This window comes from Chaetura pelagica, unplaced genomic scaffold (genome assembly GCF_000747805.2).
Source record: "Chaetura pelagica isolate M959 unplaced genomic scaffold, ChaPel_1.0 scaffold227, whole genome shotgun sequence".
Lineage (NCBI taxonomy): Eukaryota > Metazoa > Chordata > Aves > Apodiformes > Apodidae > Chaetura > Chaetura pelagica.
Window position 1 is genome coordinate 342,772 of NW_009953796.1, and position 21,611 is coordinate 364,382.

The following is a 21,611-nucleotide window of genomic DNA, read 5'->3' on the forward strand; positions in this document are numbered from 1 at the left end:
CCAGCCGCGGTGACACGGTACCTGGCACTCGTGACAAGCAGGACCTCCAGCTCCAGCCCAGGCCACCCAAGGAGCAGCGCATCCCGGGCAGCCTCCCCTGCGCTCTGCACCGGCCCGGGTTAAGTGCTCCCAGTTCAGAATGCCAGTTTAATAACTTCCTGCTCAGGGAGGACTTAGAGGCTTAAGCCCTTCTGCAGCCGTGTCAAAAGTCGGGACTAGCCGGGCCAGCTCAGCGTGTCCCACCTGCCACCTCACACCTCACACCTGCCACCTCACACCTCACACCTCACACCTGCCACCTCACACCTCACACCTCACACCTCACACCTCACACCTGCCACCTCACACGTGACACCTGCCACCTCACACCTCACACCTGCCACCTCACACCTCACACCTGCCACCTCACACCTGACACCTGCCACCTCACACCTCACGCCTGCCACCTCACACCTGCCACCTCACACCTCACACCTGCCACCTCACACCTCACACCTCACACCTGCCACGGGGCAGGGGTTGAGGGGAGCATCCCTGCCCGGGCATGGGCAGGCTGGGAAACTCAGCAATGATGCTTTGCAAAGTCATCCAACTGGGAAGACCTCTTCAGGGTACTTTTTGGGGGGGTCCTAGGACAGCAACTCAGCCACAATCCTTTCGTTGCTCTCCCATCCTTCAGCCACGGCCGCCGCTCCCGCCTTGGTGGCTCCCACCACCTTCCCTCTCTATGGAATATGAGCTAAAAGACCTTGTCTGCATGGCCCAGGTGTACGGCGTGTTCATATCATCATGTACAGCATTGCTGGGTCAGGGTGAAGTCACACAGGCAGAGCAGAGATTCACAACCCCTTGGACTCACCGTGGTCCTGGGCAGCCCTGCCCTCCTCACCGGGAGCATCTCCGGAATCCGCGTGGTCCTGGGAGATGGGGTTTGTGTTGTGGCAGGACTGCAGCAAAGCACGGCTGGAGGGAAGGGTTGTGCCAGGACAGGGCTCCTGGGATGCGGGAGGAGGTGAAATGCTCGGCAGCACAGCAGGGCTGTGGCAGGGCAGGAGTGTGATGTGCCAGTGCCCGCTCCATGGTCACTTTTGCAGTGGACCAGGTGGGCACGGGCAGGGATGGCACCAGCCAGAGGTGAGGCAGGAGGGATAGAAAGGTGGTTCAGTCCTGGCAGCCACTGCTTCCATTGGAAGGGCATTCCATGGGCAGGGGCTGCCCTGGAGAGCTGGGCAGGAGGTGAGGGGCAGTGTGGGAGGCAGAAGGGGAGGTTTCCTTCTCCTCCTCCTCTCCAGCAGCCCATTGCAGCTCAGATCATCTGCCAGGTTCCTAATCCCAGCCTTTTACAGGCTGCGAGGAGCCAGCACTGCTGTCCTGCTGGGTCTGGCCCCACTGCAGAACCAGCCCTTCCTGGGTGGTGGCACAGGATGATTTCAGCCCTCTGAGCCACTCTGGATCCCCCTGCCTGCCCTGTCTGCCTGCACAGCACAGGGAAGAGGGAATGAGCTAAAGGAAAGGAAGGTGAAACCTCCTCTCCTTGCTGCTGCCAGCGGGAGGGGAGCAGTTTGGATGGAGCAGCCCTTCAGCAGAGGGAAAAAAAAAAGCAGAAAAAAAAAAAAAGCCAACAACAACAACAAGCCTCTGATTTTCCTTTCTGCTGCTTTTCCTATTCAATGAGCAGAAACTGCAGCGTTGCTTTTCTCAGCAATCTCTGGGAGAGGAGGGCCAGCTCCTCCCCCGGCCTGTGCAGCTGCCTGGCAGCCCCCGCCTCTCCTCCATCCTCATCCTCACCCTCGGTGTGTCCCACCACCCAAACCCCCCCTGGCCATGTTGGTGGGAGCTCCCGCACCATCTCCCCAGCCTCCCACACTGCTGCAGCCACCCTGGTGCTGCTGCACCCCAAAGCTTTGACAGTGAAGCCAAGGGAAAGGTTTGGGGTCCCTAGGCTACAGCTTTGCTGCCTTCCCATCTCACAAGAGAGGCCCGTGTGCTTTTTTTTGCACTCCCAGCTCTCATTTTGGGTTTCCTGCCATGAATTCCTGCCTGCTGCACTGTTCCCACCCCAACCGCCCACCCACCTGCTTCCCTGCAGCAACATTCCCAACACCCCCATGGTCCCATCCTCCCCCCTGAAGTCCCTTCCTCCCTGGAGAGGTGAAAGCAATACCAGGGTGGTAACAGAGGTAAAAAGGCAGAGCTGGGCAAAAATACAGAGTATTTTCCTTGCTGCTGTGTACATGAGCATCACTTTTCCCTGCAGCTGGAGATGGGGATGCTGGGGGGACTGGCAGGGCCAGTCCCATGGGGGCAGCACAGAGGCCAGGCTGGGGGTCCTGGTGCAGTGGGATTCTTGCATCTTGTTTGAAAAGCCTCTAGTGATGAGGTTTCTGTTGCCTCTTCCTCGAAGGACACATGACAAGCTGTCCTGGCTTCCTAAGGCAGGAAATTAAGGGATTTGACCATAGACCCTGCTAAGCGAATTTCCCCCCTGAAAATCCCAGGGGGATTTAATCCATGGATCTGACTGATTATCCCTTTAAAGTTGTGACTAAGAACCCAATTCTTCAGGGTGCTCAGTACCCTCAAATCCCATTGGGCAGTGACGTGGCTGTGCCTGGTGCTCAGCCCATCCTCTGGTGAGAACTTTTTCCCTTTCATCCCACCTCTGCCACCCCTTTTGGACAGCAGGAAGCAGCACTTTGCTGCCGGCTGGGATAGTAGAGCCCCCATGTGTCACCCTCCAGGGACATGGCATGTTATTTGGGGACTGTTGGTATTCCCAGTTCAGCATCAGGAACAGCCCTGGGTGCATCCCCATGGGATCTGGGTGGGCTCTGTGCCAGCTCCTGTCCATGTACCTCACAGCAGATGGGAGTGTGACCCAGGCTGAGCAGCTTGGCTGAATTCATGCTGCTCAATTAAAGCTCTTCTGGAATCCATCCTCAAAGCAAAATTGACTGGAGATGGTGAACCCAGGCAGGGCTGGGTCAGTGGACACCCCAGCATGAAGCATCCTACGTGGGTCTCTGCAGCTCCCTGAAAGGAGGTTGGAGCAAGGGAGGGTCAGTCTCTTCTCCCATGGAACAAGCAGTAGGACAAGAGGACTCCCCTGGCCTCAGGTTGTGCCAGGGGAGATTTAGATTGAATATTAGGAACCATTTCTTCCCTGAAAAGGCTTCAGGCCCTGGCCCAAGCTGCCCAGGGCAGTGGTGGAATCCCCATCCCTGGAGGGATTTCAGAGCTATGTAAATGTGGTGCTGAGGGACATGGTTTAGTGGTGACTGTGGCAGTGCTGGTATAATGGATGGACTGGATGATCTTAAAGGTCTTTTCCAACCAGAATGATTTGATGAGTCTGTCCTTGTGAGCCTCGATGGCTCAGTGATGCCACCTTGAACCCTGAGCAGCAGTTCCTCAGGCTTATGGAGAAGAAACAGGCTTGTGGGCTCAATGCTGGACACAGCAGTCATGGTGGCTGTCCCACAGCCACCCCTCTGGCAGGTGGCCCCAGACAGTCCCCACCCAACACAACCAGATCCCTGGGGAGCTTCAAACATCTGTGACAGGTGGCAGCTCTTTCCCAACCCCTTGGACCAGGGGACAAACCCTCTGGAAAAGCAGTGGCAGAGGCAACAGCCAGGGATGAGGTGCTTTTCCAGGGGGAAAGGTACACAGGGCAGGATTTGGGTGGGGGTCAGTAGCTCTTGGTTCACCTGACTCATATAAATGTCCTCCTGGGGAAGGAGGCTGCAGCTGCTGCCTGCTGTGTCTGTCAGGTCAGTCTCTCCCCAGCACAGCAGGGAGGTGAAGCATAAATAATGAAAAGCCCAGATTCTCTCCTAGCAGAGCCAGGCACTGAGTCCCTTCCCCTCCTGTGCTCCTGCCTGCTTTCCTGGAAATGCTTTGGGGGCAGCACAGGCCTGGGGCCTTGGGGCACGTCAGTCTTTGGGGACCAGAAAGGAACAGGAACCTCCCCAGTGGGTCCCTGGCAGTGACATCCCCTCAGGGGATCCCATGGGATGATCTGGAATGAGCAGCACCCACCAGCTGGGTGCAGGCAGTGGGAATGAGTGGGCAAGCCCCCCAGCAGCTGCAGCAGCCCCCCTCCCCTCCCCTCCCTTTTTGAGGTGTGGGATAGCTGGGGGTGCAGGCTGCCTTTGGGGCTCCTGGGGGCTCCAGACCCCCGGGCAGCAGGGAGGAGAAACCCATGTAGGCAGCAGAGATGAGGGAAGTGGCTCCTTCTGGGTGGGATCTGAAGTTTGAGGCAGGCAGGAGCTGCTTGTTGCTGTGGCAACAGGGATGTTATATATATATATATATAAAAAAACTTCTGGGTGGGATCTGAAGTTTGAGGCAGGCAGGAGCTGCTTGTTGCTGTTGCAACAGGGATGTTATTTATATATATATATATATTTGATTTTTTCCCCCCACACTGCACCGCAGAGGGGTCTGCCCACCCCTGCCTGGCTGCCAAGGGCTGAGCACAGCCCCAGAGGCACCCCCAGCCCCTCTCCCTCCTACCTGCACCCACTGGGGATGCAGAGGGTGTGGGGGACCGGGTGACATGTGCCCCAGGGCCAGGGGAGCCCCAGGGAACACTCAAAACAACGGGCAGTTTCACCCAGCACTCGTGTCCCCTCCAGCCCTCCCTGCGGGGCTGGTGGCAGAGCCTGGCACCCAACTGGGTTCTGCAGCATTGTAGCATCTGATGTTGTGTTTAGCAAGGCAGGTTTGGTGGGTTCTGTTTCCAGCTGAGATTTCTGTGCTGGTCTGTGTCCAGCCAAGCCCTGCTCAGGCTGTGCCTGGAATGCTGGGATCCTGGGTTTGGGACACAGCCAAGCAAGGTCCTTGTCCCCACTTGGCACCTTCCAGGGTGGCATTGGGTGATGGGCTGGAGGGCTGCTCTCTGTGCCATGCTTTTCCTGGGGAGCATTTTTGCTCTTGGCTGGCATTTTTCTCATCATTCCTGGAGGTTGCTGGTGTGCAGACATGGGAGCTGGACGTGGCAGTGGGGGATGGAGATGATGCCACCATGTCCCTTTGGGGCCGGTTGCCTATTACAGCAGAAAAAAAGCTTCCCCGTTATCACCAGGTCCATCCTGGTGAGGCCAAATGTGGCAAGAGGTGCATGAAGCAGTGCCCACCACCACCATCTCACAGGGAACCAGCCTCCTCCCAGCTGCATGGAGCAACACATGGACATGTTTGCTTTCCAAGCATCTCTTAGGGCCCTGGTAGTCAAAACACATTTTTCCATCACTCAGAGGACCAGACCATTTTAACCCATCCCTTAGAACCCTGTCACATCACCCAGGAGAAAGCTCTCTCTCCTACTGTGCAGGGCTGGTGGTGGTGGAGAAGTCCCAGGGGGCAAGGCTGGATATCAACCATCCCTCCTCTGACAGCTGCAGAGCATCCACCAGTGCTCCTGAGGCCACTTCAGCTCCATGTCTTGGCCTGAGTCCAGACTGTGCTGGAACTAAAATATTAAGTTCAGCTCAACGAGTTTGTCGTTGACTCTGGATGAGGTTTTCTTGTTTTGCACTTTGCTGTGAACTGGGGTGGGTTTTGCTGTTGGGTGTTGGCTGGTTAAAAAAGTTGGATGGTTAAACAGATTGTCCCTGTCCATCCTGCCATCACCAGGGGGCCAGGAGGACCATGAGCTCGACCTTGTGCTGCCTCTTTCAGACTTTTGGGGCTCCAGCAGCAGGAAAAAAAGAAAAACAAAAAGAAAAAAAAAAGCCTGAAAGGTTAATTTGCCAAATGTCTGTTTTGCTTGAGGTGAACAAAGACTGTGAAACCACCAGAGCCTTTTGGCCAAAAACCCGAATGGGATGAAGGGTCAGGAAAGGAAAAAAAGACAATGGGGTGGTGCTGGCAGAGCTGGGGAGGACTGTGGTGCTGTGGCTCTTTGCATGCTCAACCTTCTCCACCAGGAAGGACCCAGCTCAGGGTCCTGGGGGATGCACAGGGCAGGAGCAGCCAAGATGGTCCCTGCCTGCTGTGGGCTGCTGTTGGGGCCCTGTTTTTCCCAGGATTTTGGAGATGTGACATTTGGGCCCAGCCCTGTCCCTCCAGTCACCAGGACTTTGCACCGTTACGTGTTGTGATTTCAGGTCTCCAGCAAAGCCCATTTTGGCCACTTAAAGGGAAGGCCCAGGGCAGAAGGACACAGCCCAGGGTATTTTTTTCCCCCTTACTCAGATTAAAGAACTGGTATTTCAGTGAAAGTGGCAAGTGAATCTTTGCTGAATTTGCTCTCCATTTGTAAGCTCCAAAAATATAGAGAAGAACCTGGCACGGGTGCCTGGAGCAATGAGCTAAATGGGAACTGGCTCCATCCCTGTTCCCATGAGATCTGGAGACCCTGTGCACCCCGTGCCCCAGCTGGGACCTGGGCACCTGCTCTCCACGAGGTCTCCCCACTGGCTTGGGAATGGTTTCCCCCCAGAACCTTGTATTTCCCAGTGTAAAACCGCAAGGAAACTCAGATTTGGGGTTTTGACCACAACATTTTCCATGCTTCTCTGTATTTTGCTTTCCTGAGCAGTGACAGCAGCAGGCATCGAGGTGGGGTTTTTTTTTCTTAGGATGAAAGGGATTGACTCTTTTCTTTTTCATTCAGAACTTTTCTCTGAAAATGTTACTTCCCGGAGCAATTTTTTTTCAGAGCCTGCAATAACCATTCCCTTTTCCCAGTGCTATCCCAGCCATCCCCAACCCTTCCCTCTTGCTGTCTTGCTGATGGGAGGTTTCCTGCTCCTCCTCCTGGAGCTCCTGCTGGTGCCCAGAGCTCAGGCAGGGATGCTCCATCCTCCCAGCCCAAAAATCTCCATCCGGAGCTGAGAAGTCTGGCAACAGGCACTGGGAATCCAGGCTCTTCTCTTTGCTATGCACATCACCTGCCTTCTGTCTGGCTGCAAAAAGCCAGAGCAGACGTTTTTGGCTGCATTACATCATGTCACAGGTCACATTAGCTGCTTTTTTTCCTCTTGATTAAGAATTCCAGCGATTGGGAGGGGGGGATTGGTGGGGAAAAAGAGCAGATGGAGGAAGCGGGCAAGGCAAATATGCTTGTGATAAGCAGGTAAATGGGAATTTATGCCCAGATAGCTAATTGGTGTGTCTAATATTCCACCCCCTGAGTACCAGCAATGTATTACTTGCCTTCACAAATCACTCAAGGCAGACCTGGTGCAGTAACAGCCAAGCTGGGAGAGCAGTGAAAAGAGTCAGGCTGGAATGAAGGGTTTTATCAGGGCAATAAATGCCAGATAGGGAAAATAACAAACAGGTTGTTAATTGCTGCCATCTCCCCACTCCCTGAAGGAAATGTCTAGACAGAGCCTGGCCCTGGGTTGCTCCTACCCCCAGCCCTGCCATCAGGTTTGTTACTGGGGTCTTTCAGGGCTGGAGTGGTGCTGGATGTGGGATGCTGGGCAGGAGGAAGGTTCCTGAGCCAAAGGCCATGGCAGGGGCAGAGGGAGGCAGGATGGGCATCACAGCTCACCCCAGCTCTGCCCTACATCAGAAATGCTTCCGCAGAGGTGGAAGCCAGACAGTCTGCAGGGGTTATTAATAATTCAGTCCCAATTTGTCCCATCTAAGGGAGCATGGAGACCAGCCAAGACTCACCTCCCCTTGCTGGCAGGGCTTGAGCTCCTGCCCCGAGCAGGCAGAGCCTCTTCCCACCTCCCCATCCCTCCCCAGTGCTGGCTGCAGCTATTGATCCCAGGCTGGCACAGTCAGGAGCTGGGAATGGCTCCCCTTTGCCATTGGATACCTTGGGAGAGGGTTGCAGCAGCTCTCTCCCTCTCCCCTTGGTTCTGGGCTTCAGTTACTGGCATCGATCACTCAGGGACTTTTGCTTTGTGTTTCTTGGTGCTCCTCAGCTGGATGCAATTAGGGCCGGATCCTCATCTCTGCTGGGCCAGTGGGAGCATAAAATAACCCCTGGCCAGTCAATAGAGCTGAGGGGCTCACAGTCCTGCAAGCCTGGTTTGTGCACATGGGGTGGTTGGACTGAGAAACTCCTTTTCCTGACCTCATCCAGCCAGCCCCTCCCAGGACCAAGTGCATCCCAGTGCTTTTCAAGTGCAAAACAACAGAGCTGGGTTTGGAGGGAAGAGCAAAGAGTCTCCAACACCCCTCAAATGCTCTCTCTGAATTTCTCCGGACGTATTTTCCTGCAGCTAGAGTATGTTTTAATTGAATTTTGCCATTTGAAAAATACATGAACCTCTGTAATGGAGGCAGAAAACATTCCTCCTAAAGGAAGATAAACATGCATTTAAGAAAAAAAAAAAAAGTCATAAAAACCAAAATCAAAAGCTGCCTGATTACGTATTGACCTGAGAGACAAAGTGAAGCCTGTGGAGCCAGCCTGGCCCCTTAGGAAAACTTGAGGCTGTTGGTTATGGCCCAGGATGAGGTCAGTAGAAATGTGCTGGTTAACTCCATCCTCACCACTGGCAAGTCCCTACGAGGCAGCAGCACTGGCTGCTGAGCTGAAACCATCCTCCAAAACAGCACATTTCCATGTTTTCCATGAAAACACAGACTGTAGGGTTTTCTTTCTCCCTTTATATGGTTGGAGGAGTTTAAAAAGCTGCACAGAAGAAGGCTTTGATAGTATTTTTAATAATTTTCTTTTGATCTCAGCTTTCTTTCTTCATTTCTAAGCTCTGGGCAGTTAGATCAGTCTGGCCATCACTCCAGCCCCTCTGTCTGATCTAAGCAGATGCAAAACAAGGTGGGGAGAAGACATCAAACCCCTTTGTGTTTACCAGGAGCTTGATTTTTTTGGAGCTCCCTTGCAAGAAGGTTGATTTGTAGGTATAAAAACAAGAGGAAAAAGATGAAACCCTGATATTCCTATTGAAATCAGCTTGGTACTGAGCAAAGGGTTTAGGAATTGTTGCAATCTCATGAGGGCTCCTGTCAGGGAGTTGGGACTCTGGAGAATTCAGGAGAGGTTTCCATCAGCTCTTGGTGTAGGATGGAGGAGGGTTGGGGATGAAGATGCAGTGGGATCCCAACAATAAAGCAGCAGTTTCCTAGTGGGATCCCAACAATAAAGCAGCAGTTTCCTACTTCCCTGTCAAGCCTAAATCCCACTAAGGAGGGAGCCCTTCACGGATCTTTGAGTTCACCAGGATATTGGAGAAGCCAGGAGTTTGCCTGCATGAATGGAAATATCTCTGCAAGAGCTGCCATGGGAATTTTGGAAAACAGACCTCCTTTTCCAGAGATCTTGCCCATATGACACTTTTCCACATTTCAACTCTGAATAATGCAGGTTTCCCCACCACACAATTTTCTTTGGCCTCAGATAAACTTTTGCTCAGAGTCTGCTACCTGGTTTTTATTGAAGAAGAGCCTGTTTTTCATACAGGAATGCAAGGAAAGAAAAGGACAAGGATGGTGAGTCCTTGCTGTGGTTCCAGCTCACCCTTTGCACTGCCACTCTGCTTGGAGAAAGTTAGATGGAGGTGAAGGAGGCAGAAATGAGACTTCTTGGGATACCTGCTGCCATCCCTGCAATTTCAGGCATCGTGCTCCTGAACAGACCTGTCTCCATCCAGGAAACATTTCTGGTGGCCCATAAACTTGTTCTAATTTCAAGTCTAATTTTTAAGCAGTTAGTTCCACTTGTTCTCCTGCCAGAGCTGTCCCTTCACCTAAACACCACTCAAGCCTTTCGTGGTTTCAGTTTTGTTTCTTTCCTTCCTGGAAGCATCAGGTGCCACTGGTTTTGCTGGGAGCTCCCCCCTTGGGGGCTAAATCATCCCCAAGCTTAGGATGTGCAGCGGAAACCCTCTCATTGGCTCCTTGCTCGTGCAAAGCCAGGCCAGAGTGCCCCTTGGCATTCCTAAAAAGCCAGGTTCCTCCTTGCAAATCAGTTTATTCCAGCCTCTTGTAGATTAGCCAGAGCTGATGAACTTGGCATCATGAACCACTCCCAGGTATTAGCCCTTCCCTCATCAGCCCTGGCCAAATCACAAGAGATCTGTAAAGATTCAGAGAAATCTCTTTGGTTGGTGGTTTTTCCCTGCTTCCTGCCAGCTTTGCTTGCCAGCTTGACCATTTGCCTGGTCAAAGAGTAAATCAGCTTGGCAAAAAATTAATAAATAAAATACCCTGAGCCAGTCCCAGCATAGACTTCTTGGCCCAACCCAAACTGGGCCCTTGGGTCTCCAGAGCTGCAAAGCATCCCCACCATCACCCCTCTGGCTCTTCCCAGCCCCATCCTTGCTGAAACATGTTTCCCCAGTTCAGCCTGGCTGGTGAAGTGCACTAAAATGTGATGAAGGGGTTGTGATCATCCTCAGAGGTCCCTCTGGGCTGGTGTGTGCCCATGTTCAGGGAGCTCCAGCTGCCTCCATCATCCCAGGATCAGTTGCTCCTCCTCCTGCTTGTCTGTCGATGGTAGAAGAAACCCAGAGGAAACCCACCTTCCAGCAGATGTGCAACTTCTAATCAGCTCAGATAAGATGAGAGGGGCACTGTGCTCTTGCAAACAGCAGCTTTTGTCCAGTGGGCACATTATGGGGTGGAGGATGCCATGAAGGAGCAATGCAAGAGGATCTGTTTCATTCCTTCCATCCCTCAGCATCCCCAGCCTCCTTCTCCAGCTGTTATGGATCTGTAAGGATTTTGACTGTAGTTTCCAGGATGGTGTGTCTGTCCAGGAAAGATTTATGGCAGTGCTTCCAGCAGGAGGAGAAGAGTGATTAGATCAGGCCCTGTCTATGTGTCATGGAGAAAGACCTGCTTTACAAGGAAATAAACTCCAGCAATTAACTTGGGAATTAAGGACAGCACAGGCTACAAGCAGCAGGCACGTCTAAAGGAGACAGCTGTTAAATTCAGTCTGTGACAAAGTCATGTGAACACTAACTGGATTACTTGCCTTTACTTGGGAATACTTCTGTACTTTATTACACAACGTATAGATCACCATAATTCTGCTTTTCACTCCATGGTGCCTCTCTCCAGGCATCTTAGAGAGAATTACAAACAATTAAGCCTTCCTGTGGCTCTGCACAGTGCTCAGGTCTGCTTAGTGGGTCTGGAGGATATTTAAGATGGGAGATGGCTGGATTGATGGGATTGATCTTTCACTCTTTCTGGGCCAAAGCCCCTAGTTGCTGCTCATCCTGGACTGTTCCTGGAGTCCACGGGGATGGACTGGTCTAGAAGTTGCTGGAGTGAGTTTTCCAGGGCTAGAAATCCATCCGTCCTCCAGAGGTGGGGATTTTGACCCACTTTGGTGAAAAAAATGGGATGTGGTGAATGGTGGAGAGGGGAGGATGGCTTGGGTGGGGACTCCCCACATGCTCTTCCAGCAAAGCGTCCTGTTCTGCAGACACCTCCATGTGTCCCCAGGACATGTGGAAGTGGCACAAGCTGCTTTTCAGTGCTTCCAGGCCCCTTCCCTGGCAAGAAGTGGCAGATAACTGCCACGGCATGACATGCCTGCAGTCACATCTCCAGGGAGGAGTTTAGGAAGGCAGCCTGTAATCCTGCCGGCTGCGTTTGGTCCAGACAGCACCAGACATGATTAATCCTTTGCAGCAGGTCAGCAGGGACCAGCAGCAGCCTATGAACGTGCTGCAGAACAGGAGGGACAGTCCCTTCCCTGAACAGGTTCCAGTGTGAGGATATGGCAGAGGGATAGATGGATGGAGGTTCTTCAGGAGCTGACATCCAGACCACGGGGAAGCTCCCCATGCAGCTGTTTTAGCCACCTTATAGAATCAGCATCTTAGTTCTAACCCTCAAATGGAACCATGCTTGGCCCTGGGGTGTTTTTCATCAATGGGTTGAGTGCTCCAGTCTTTCCCACCCACCACCTTTGTGCCATAAACAGGAGCAGTTTGCTGCAGCTCCTGCTCGGAGCATCCTTGTTCCTCCTAGAAGAGCTGGGATATCTTCCAGGGGAAGAGGCTGAAACGTGCCTGCCCACTCCTCCAGCCCTGCATGAGTGTGGAGCACAGTGAGCCCTGGGGAGGGAAAAAAATACTTAAACCCCATTTTTGGTTGTATCAGTCGTGGGGAACCTGCAGCAACATCCCTGCACCCCTCCACCACTTTCAGTAGCTTGGGAAGAGTAGGTCACATTCCCTCTCTCAGCAACTCCATTTATACAAATAAACCACTTACTAGAGCAAAGACAACTTGTCAACACTTGAAAACAAGTGACAGGTCGGCTCTGGGAGCAGGGACCAGGCATCTCACCTGGGCTCAAAGAGGTGACAGTGCCCAGACACACCCCCCTGGTTTGCATCCCCAGTTTGTGGCACACGAGGCAACACTGGGCACGTTCTGAGCCATTTTCCATTTATAGGAGCCTGTCAGGAATGAATCTCCTCGCCAAGCAGATGTTGGAAAATCAAAGGGAATTCAGAGAGTAGCAGAAAAAAATATAAATAAAGGTGATGCATCCTAGGGGAACAAAGCATCCTGTCCCTGTTTCCAAACTGCCTGGGCAGCCTGCAGGCTGAGGAGCAGTTCATGAACATGTTATCCATGTGACATCCCCTCCTTCCCCAAGGAGCCCCAGATCCTCCGTCGCAGCCGAAGGCGGTGGGAGCAAAGGGGCTTTTTGTGGGGGCAATGTGGGCCTCTCCATACCTGGTTCTGCTGCCCTAACGTGGTCCTTGTCTCTCCGGTTGCCTTGCAGGACCTCTCACTCCAGGGCCAAGGCAGAGGCGGCTGTGACGGCGGCTCAGAAAGCTCAGGAGGAAGCGCGGATCGCCAGGATCACTGCCAAAGAGTTTTCGCCTTCCTTCCAGCACAGAGAAAACGGTCAGTGCGTGGTGCCCTGCTCCCTGCTCCCTGGTCCCTGCTGCCCTGCTGCCCTGCTCCCTGCTGCCCTGCTCCCTGCTGCCCTCCTCCCTGCTCCCTGCTGCCCTGCTCCCTTCTCCCTGCTGCCCTGCTCCTCGCTGCCCTGCTCCCTGCTGCCCTCCTGCCCTGCTCCCTGCTGCCCTGCTCCCTGCTGCCCTGCTACTTGCTGCCCTGCTGCCCTGCTCCCTGCTCCCTGCTGCCCTGCTCCCTGCTGCCCTGCTCCCTTCTCCCTGCTGCCCTCCTGCCCTGCTCCCTGCTGCCCTGCTCCCTGCTGCCCTGCTCCCTTCTCCCTGCTGCCCTGCTCCCTGCTGCCCTTCTGCCCTTCTCCCTGCTGCCCTGCTCCCTGCTGCCCTGCTCCCTGCTGCCATGCCCCACGGACACCCCTTTCACCCCACCCTGCTCCCTGCACTCTGCCCTGCTCAGACCCAAAAGCCCCAAAACTGACCCTGTGCAGGGGCTCAGTCTGTGCCCACAGCTCCCGGTCCTCACTGGGACTCTTGGGGTGGGAAATGAGCCATTGACACCAGTGTCTGGAGGTTTTAGCACAAGGTTTTCAATATTCCACACTTCCACCCTGTATGGTTCTGTTGTTTACTGGGATATTAGAGATACTGGCTCAGGTTGTCCAGGGAAGCTGTGGCTGCCCCATCCCTGGCAGTGTTGAAGGGCAGGTTGGATGGGGCTTGGAGCAACCTGTGCTGGTGGGAGGTGTCCCTGCCCATGCAGGGGGGTTGGGACTGGATGGTCTTCAAGGTCCCTTCCAAAGCACCCAATTCCATGATTCTGTGATCTTTGGTGTTTATTGCTGGTTTGTCCAAATTTTTGCTTGTTGACAAGAGGCTTGGGCTCAGCAAAGGCACAGGGAGGAGGAAGCCCCAGAGAAACCTTCAGGTTTGAACTAGATGATCTTTAAGGTCCCTTCCAACCCAAACCATTCCATGATTCTATGGCAGCTGTGGTCGAGCAGTGGTCTGCAGCCAGTGGGCACATGGGGAGGATTCACCCCACGAAAGCTGCACCTGCCTGGGAGCAAGAGGGGCTGCCCTGAGTGGGAGTGTAAAGCTCCAAGTCCCCACAGCAATAATTAACATAGCAATTAATATAGGTGAGTGGTTTTATTCATAAGTTTTCCTGCACCAAGCCCTCATTAGGAGGCCTCTATGATTAGTTTCTCCCCTTTCCAGCTCTCTAAATGAAGATTACTCATTCAGCTTAATTGCTCCAGGAGCTGGTGCTGGTGACTCACCCCGGCGGGGCCCTTCCCAGAGCCCTGAGCCCGGGGAAAAGGGATCATCTCATCCTTTGGACCGAGCAGCCTGTGCTGAGTCCTCACTTCACCACAGCGCGGCGGCTGCAGGGGCAGCCCAGGGCTCAGCAGCCCCAGCCAGACGGGCTCTGAGGTCCAACTCCAGCCATGAACCTGCTGGAGCTGGGTGGGGGGGAAGAGGAGGCTGCAGCAAAGCCCCCCCGGAGACACGGCCAGGTGTGGGTGGGCATTTCGGGGGGCTGAGCCCAGAGCATCTCCCTGCTGGCTGGGAGAAGGTCAAGCCTCTTCCAACGCCCCTCAGCATTTCTCCTCCTGCAGAGGTCCAATTGGTACCTCAGAGATCTGATCTTTTTCACACAGCTGTGCAGTCCCAGGGGCTTCTTCAGCCCTGAGATATTCCTCATCTCCATTTCCACTTGCCAAGAGACTTTTTGCTGTTTTAAATCACCTCTTGAAAAGATATTTTTAGGTAATACATTTTTTACTAGCTTCTAGGCGGGGACGTGGTGCTTGACTTGTGTTGGGGCTTGTGTTTGTGGTGCTCACGTCTGGGTGGGTTGTGTGTGAGTGAAGAGCAGGGAAGGAGTTTCCACTTAGAGCACATTAAAAAACAAACACACCATCCCAGACATGTTGGGAAACCGTGGACCGAGTCAGGCGGATAATAGCTGTGAGCAGCTGTGCCACCCCACAGACCCTGTAACCCTAGGCTGCTGATGTTGAATATGCTCCTCTTCCTCAGCATCACGGGTGCTGGATGTGCTCCTCTTCCTCAGCATCACGGGTGCTGGATGTGCTCCTCTTCCTCAGCATCACGGGTGCTGGATGTGCTCCTCTTCCTCAGCATCACGGGTGCTGGATGTGCTCCTCTTCCTCAGCATCACGGGTGCTGGATGTGCTCCTCTTCCTCAGCATCACGGGTGCTGGATGTGCTCCTCTTCCTCAGCATCATGGGTGCTGGATGTGCTCCTCTTCCTCAGCATCACGAGTGCTGGATGTGCTCCTCTTCCTCAGCATCATGGGTGCTGAATGTGCTTCTCTTCCTCAGCATCACGGGTGCTGGATGTGCTCCTCTTCCTCAGCATCATGGGTGCTGGATGTGCTCCTCTTCCTCAGCATCACGGGTGCTGGATGTGCTCCTCTTCCTCAGCATCATGGGTGCTGGATGTGCCCCCCTTGCACAGCATCATTCGTGCTCTGTGCCCCCCACCTTGCCAGCCTCACAATGGGTTTCCTGCCCACCTGTGTCAGCCTGGCAGGCCTCCTGACCTGGAGCAGCCCCCAGCTCAGCTCTTCTTTGAGCAGACACAACCTCCAGACCAGCAGCCACCAGCTCCAGCTCCAGCAAACCCAGGAGCCCCAGGCCATGGCTGGCAGCAGGGTCAGCTGGACTGGAGAGCAAAGTGACTCCCGTGAGGTGATGGCAGCACCTTGGTGGCAGAGGCAGAAGCTCAGCACTCCTCCTGCATCTCCTGCATGGATCCTCAGGGTCAGCCCAGTGCCTGGGGACACGTGCTTGGCTTTGAAGACACCACAGCCGGGCACAGCTGCCTCAGTCCTGCTGGAAATCCAGATCTGGTCCTCTGCATCCTCCTTGGTGCTCTCGCAACCGTTCTTCCAGGAACATCACGTGCTCTGCCACTAATTTTAGCTCAGAATAATTGTTGCACATCCTGGCGTGTCGGAAGCCGCCCCGCGCAGCTGTCGAGTTTCTCCGCAGGGAAACGCCTGCGTCCTGGCCAGGCTGTGGGGCTGGAGGGGTGGCTGTGCCCCTGCTTGTCCAGGAGCTCCAGCCAGGGGCTGCAAAACTCAGGGGGTTCACCCACGGAGAGGAGGAATTAGCTCAGCTTGTTCCAGGTCTGGGAGAGAAAAGTTGAGGCCAAGCAGGCGGTGGGTGATGTGGTCTCTGGTGTGGGTCTCCGGGGTGAGGATGGTGGAGCATCCTTGGGCTTTCTTGTCTCCACTGGGGGGCTTGGAGGGCTGGGGAGGATTGGAGTTGAAGTGAGGGTACTGGAGGAGTAGATTTAGCCAGGCTGTGGCTGGTTGTGCCATTGGAGATTGGCTTTGGGGTCTTCAGAGCTTTCAAGTCCCTGCGCCTCCAGCCTGAGCTGACCAGCTCCACCCAAAGTCTTGGGTGAGCCCATTGTGGTAGCTGGTTTCACAGCTTTCTCATAGGAAGCCATTCATTCCCTCCTTGCCTCAGTTTCCTATCTGTGATGGTGGCTGGAATGGGAACATCTCAACAACAGTCACAAAAACCAGTCTGTGTTTTTCCCCAGAGACAGTTCTTCTGTGTGAAAGCGCAGAGGGTGGATCCCACCTTTCTCCTGCACCACAGTTCCCCAGTACAAGGATTGCTCAGGAGCCCCAGACAAATCCCAGGAGGTTCAGTTTCCCACAGACAAACAGAGGCACAGGAACAAACTGAAACTGAACCATCTGAATATTGTCCCAAAACACAAACAGATTTTCCATGGCAAATAATAATAATTAAAAAAAAATAAATGACAATCACTAGAAAACCAATTTCCCATCAAGAAATTGCTCTGTAGGGAATTTTCAAGCAGCCTTGTGACTTTTTACCTCCCCTGCAAGTGCTTTGATGGGGACATCCATCCCCATGCTCCCAGCATCCCATGTGTATCCAGCCCACAGTGTGGTGGGACGTGGGGATGGCTGGGGGTAAAGGCATGTCCTGGTCGCAGCAGCTCCTCAAGAAGCTGTGAGAGAGAAAATTACTCAGCAGAAGTGAAGAGACTGAAGCAGGAGCTTCAGAGCATTTCTTTTTGAATCATGGTGAGAAGCTGAGTTCCTCCTTTCTGAGACTCGTTTCTTGTCTAGCCATAGCAATTGCAATTAGATGCATTTCAGGGGCATTAGGCAGTTAATACATTTATCAAATTATTCACACAATTTAGCATGGCTTGAGCTGGGAGCAGCTCTGACTTGAGAGGGCAAAATTAGAATTAACCACTACTAGCTTGCACCTCCGTGAAATCATTTGGTGTTTCATCAGTTATTAATAAGTGGCAGGTTTTTCTAACTGTTGGGAGAAGTGTCATGTCTCTTGCCAGCTGGTTACCTCCAGCAGAAGACACTCAACTACTCTTGAAGTCCCTGTCCCCAAGTCCCTGTTCCCAGGAAGACATTGTCTGGGGTGCAGTGCAGGGCACAGGCTGAGCCAGGTGCTGCCACTGGCCCCATCTGATTTCCCCTCTCCTGCCCACAAACTGGGTTTGGAGCTGGTAGAATAAGGTGGTTGGATGGGTCCTCCAAGAGCCACGGTGGTGCCAGGTGGTTTCTAAAAGGGTTGGTAGCCCTGGGGTTCCCAGCAGTGGAGAAACACACCCTTGGTGCAGAACGCCTCTGTCTTGGCAACTGGTGCTGCTCTGCAGGTGCTGCCTTGGTGTAAAACCAACGATGCCTTTTCTCTTCGTCTAGCAGCAAAAAGCTGCTGATCGTGTCCTGCTGCTGCTGCCCTGGTCCTGCCTTGCATTCTCCCTGCTGTCCAACTTTCTCAGCCCTTCCCTTTGAGACGAAAAACCTGGTGGGGTCCCACAGAATAGAAATAATCCTGTTGCCTTTCTCTCTCCCTCTCTCTTTTCTCCTAACGACTCCACAAAAAGGGCTCGAATGCCAGAGACCGAAGCGCCAGAACTCGAGTGATGACATTGAGGTCCTCTCCACTGGGACACCCCTCCAACAGGAGAGCCCCGAGCTGTACCGCAAAGGGACCACCCCGTCCGACCTGACTCCAGACGACAGCCCCTTGCAGAGCTTCCCTGCCAGTCCCTCCTCCACGCCTCCCCTGGGTCCTTCCTGCAGGAACAAGAGTGCCCACTTCTCCAGGCAGGTCTCGGTGGACGAAGAGAGGGGTGGGGAGATCCAGATGTTGCTGGAGGGGCGTGGTGGGGATTACCTGCGCCCCAACAGCTGGGGCGAAGAGAAGGTCGGCGGGACGCGCGGCGTGAGAAGCGGGACCCTGCGCAGCGGTCAGCTCGGGTCGGCCTCTGTCCCTGAAGACTACAGAGGTAGGAGCGGAGGACACAAACATTCGGCCTCCAACCACAAGCAAAGAGAGAGGTGGACAGATTCCCCAGCCACGGTTTCATGGACTTCCCACCACAGGTCCCACAACCACAGCTCAGGGAGCTCCAAACTGCTTGAGCTGGATGAGGAGAAAATGAGCAATTATGAGATGGAGATGAAGCCCCTCATGAGGATGGATTCTTATATGCAAGAGGTTCACACCCAAAAAAGACACTATAGCAAAGGAGGACCCTGCAGGAGCATGGCTGATGACCACCGTGGGGAAGATCGGGGCTTCGGGGTTCAGAGACTGAGGTCTAAGTCCCAGAACAAAGAGAATTTCAGGCCAGCTTCCTCTGCTGAGCCCACAGTGCAGAAACTGGAAAACCTGAGATTTGGGGACAAAGCTGAACCTCGGCTACTAAGGTGGGACTTAACCTTCTCCCCACCACAGAAATCTTTACCTGTTGCACTAGAATCTGAAGAGGACAGTGGGGATGCGCTCAAATCCAGTACGGTGAGTTGGCTACGTTGTGTGTTGAGATCTGGCCGAGAAGCCCAGTGCAGACCTGGTGTGGAGCTGTGCTGGAGCAGAAAGGGAGGTCACTCTGCTGGCAGAGCTGAACCCCAACCTACCCTGGGCTTGTGCCTTGAATCCTCCCCTTCTCCCATCCCGCATCAGAGCATGTGCTGGAAGTTGGCGTGGGGTTTTCTCTGCAGGCTCTTGGTGGGAACTGCAGGTTTTTCACTGGAGGATGTGAGCACTAAGTTTGAGTTCATTTTGCAACCAAGCCCTGGGGCCAGCAATAAAACTATGTTATTGCTGAGCTTTGGAGCTGGTGGAAAAGCTGCAGGAGTAGGCAAGGTGCTGGTGATGCTTCCTTGTAGCTCATGGCAACAGAACTTCATGCTGGCCTGAGAGCGTGGTGGAACCCTGTTGCAACATCAGGGCTTAAATTCTGGTAGTTGGGACTTGTGTCAGGCTGCAGTGGCTCTGTCACTGCCATGATGTGATGGCACTGCCTGGTGAAGCAGTGGCCTTGTCACCATGCTCTACTGGAGATCTGGCCCAGGTGGAGGAACAGGTGGAGGTCATGGAGCAGGAGCACAGCTTGTGGGACTTGGAGGAAAACCCCTTGTGAGACTTCCAGTACTGGGCTCCTTGTATCAGGAGGGACAAGGACATGTTGGGCATTAACAACTGGCAGCTGGGAAGATCTGGAGGGGTTCAGGCTGGAGAGGAGGAGACAGAGTGATCTTCAGACACATAAAGCAGCTGCTGCAAAGTGGAAGGGAATCATCTGTTCTTGATGAACAGAATTAATGAGCTCACATTCCAGCACCAGAGGCAGTGGTCACTCTGAGCCATCACCAGTTATCTGGGGAGAGAGGCCGTGGTGGCTGAAAGGGAAGAGCAGGGCTAAGATCTGGTTGGATATCTGCAGGTCAGATGTAACTGCCTTGGGAGAAGGGGGAGCTGTGTGATTTTCAGGTCCTTCCCAGCCTGATCCCTAGACTTACCTCTGAGAGAAGCTTCCTCACCTGTTCTCCCTGTTGGTTCAGTGTTGCTGGGAGAGGTGAGAGGGTCCCTGATGAGGTGAGAGGGTCCCTGATGAGGTGAGAGGGTCACTGGGGAAGCCATCACTGCTCCAAATCGCCCCATGTCAAGTCAGTGTGACACACATGGAGGGTTTGGTGCTGCTGGATGTCCCACAGCCCAGCCCAGGTCTACACAGGAGAAATAAAAAAATCCGTAACTCTTGGGTGGTGACATTTCAGGCTCTGGCAGAAGAAAGGAGCTAAATTTTCCCATCAGGGTAGCAGAAGATTGAGGTTTGGTCGTTTGGGAGACAGGGATCATGAAACTGAAACTACATTTGTGAGTCACACTGAAAGTTTGGGCTAGAGGCATCGTGGTCTGTAAGGTATGGTCTCCATTGCCACAGCTCCAGCATCCCTGCTCCTCCAGCCTGCTGACAGCTTGGCCAGCAGAGCAACCGTGTTGGCACCTGCTCCAAAGGGTGGGAATGAGCAGGTGGGAAAGAGGAGGTAGCAGGGACATCCACAGTCCCAAAGCAGCCAGGGTGCAGGAAGGACTAACCTCCAGATCTGCCACGGTTTCCCTGCTGTGGCTGTGGAGGAATCACCCCCACATGCAGCCCTGTAGCTTTCTGGCTTCCTGTTCATGGTGTGAGCTCCAGCACAGGCTGGAGGGCACCCACACAGCGTTTGAGAGGAGCTGAACACGGTGTGTCTGCTGGTGGCCTGCACTGCAGGACACATCTTGCCTGTCCAGGAAAGAAAAGAGAGCTCCAAGGGAAGCCAGTCCTGAGCACACCCTGCTGAGCAAAGAAGCAGGCACTGAGTCCAGACTGGGCTGTCGTACCTGCTGGAGCAGGTGCCTGTGAAGCACGAGGGAAATGACAGGCAGTGATAGGAACCCAAGAGAGGGGAAAAGCAGCAGCAGTAATTGCACAGACATCGACCCCATTGAGGTCTGTGGGACTCACAGATGCTCCAGCACCTTTGACAGCGTGACCTCACGTGGTGGAGGGAGACATAGGTCCCAGAGGAGGAATGAAACCATCATTTCTCCTCGGGGAGATCACTGGCAGAAGCCATCCTGGTGTCTCTCCCCACCCAGCCCAAGCTGGGGGCAGGCAGAGCTCAGCCTGCACTCCAGAACCATCACACATGGACCTCCTGCCCAGCTCGGCCGGCAGCGCTGGGGGCAGGCAAAGAGCCCCTGATGCCATGGGACATTAATGGCCATTTGGGCTGAATCCTGGGCAATAAGGAAGGGGCACAGCCTGCCTGGAAAGGCACACAGAGAAGCCATTAGGATGCACATCATACTTTTTAAGTGCTGTAGCTGTGAAGCAGCATGTTCAGTTTTCTCACATTCATAACCGAGGGTGGAACAGATGGCGAAGGTTTGGGAGGAAGCTAATGTAATACAGAGGAAGAGATAATATGTGGATTTAAATAACCTACAATGCCAGCAACAATTTGTTCTAGCAAGAAGTGCACTGTGCTCACAGGGTTTCATTCCATGTGGCCTGGCAGGGAGGAGGGTCATCAGGCAGGGGCAGGAGGAGAGGAATGGGAGGTGCAGTGATTTGTGTTCAACCTCCTGCCTGACACTGTGACCTTGCCTGCAGCTGCCATCAAGGATCTGAAAGCATTGCAAACTTTGGCAAGCTTAGTGAGTCCCTGAGGAAAGGGAAGGGAGGGCTGAGGGGGAAGGATTTATCCCACATCCACCTCATTCTCTGCACCCTCAGTGACACGGGGAGCTCTCATGCTTAGTCCTGCAAAACCCCTCTGCATCCTGCTCACGCTCCAGACCTTTTCACTCAGAATGAAGGCTCCCCAACTTCCCCACAGTCCTGTTTCTCAAGCTGGCCTGACACACCCCAACACCCCATCCCTTCCCACTGCCAGCAGCTCACTGCCAGCGTGCACAGCT

At 53.9% G+C, this 21,611-nt stretch overlaps 1 protein-coding gene across 1 annotated transcript in view; it reads left to right on the top strand.

Moving 5' to 3' along the window:
* Positions 1 to 21,611, top strand: part of JPH3 (junctophilin 3) — a 53,341-nt gene that overhangs the window by 23,675 nt on the left and 8,055 nt on the right. Inside the window, exons 3-4 of the mRNA XM_010001092.1 lie at positions 12,683 to 12,807; positions 17,740 to 18,659. Of these exons, the coding sequence (XP_009999394.1) occupies positions 12,683 to 12,807; positions 17,740 to 18,659 (1,045 nt within the window). The remainder of the gene's footprint in view (positions 1 to 12,682; positions 12,808 to 17,739; positions 18,660 to 21,611) is intronic.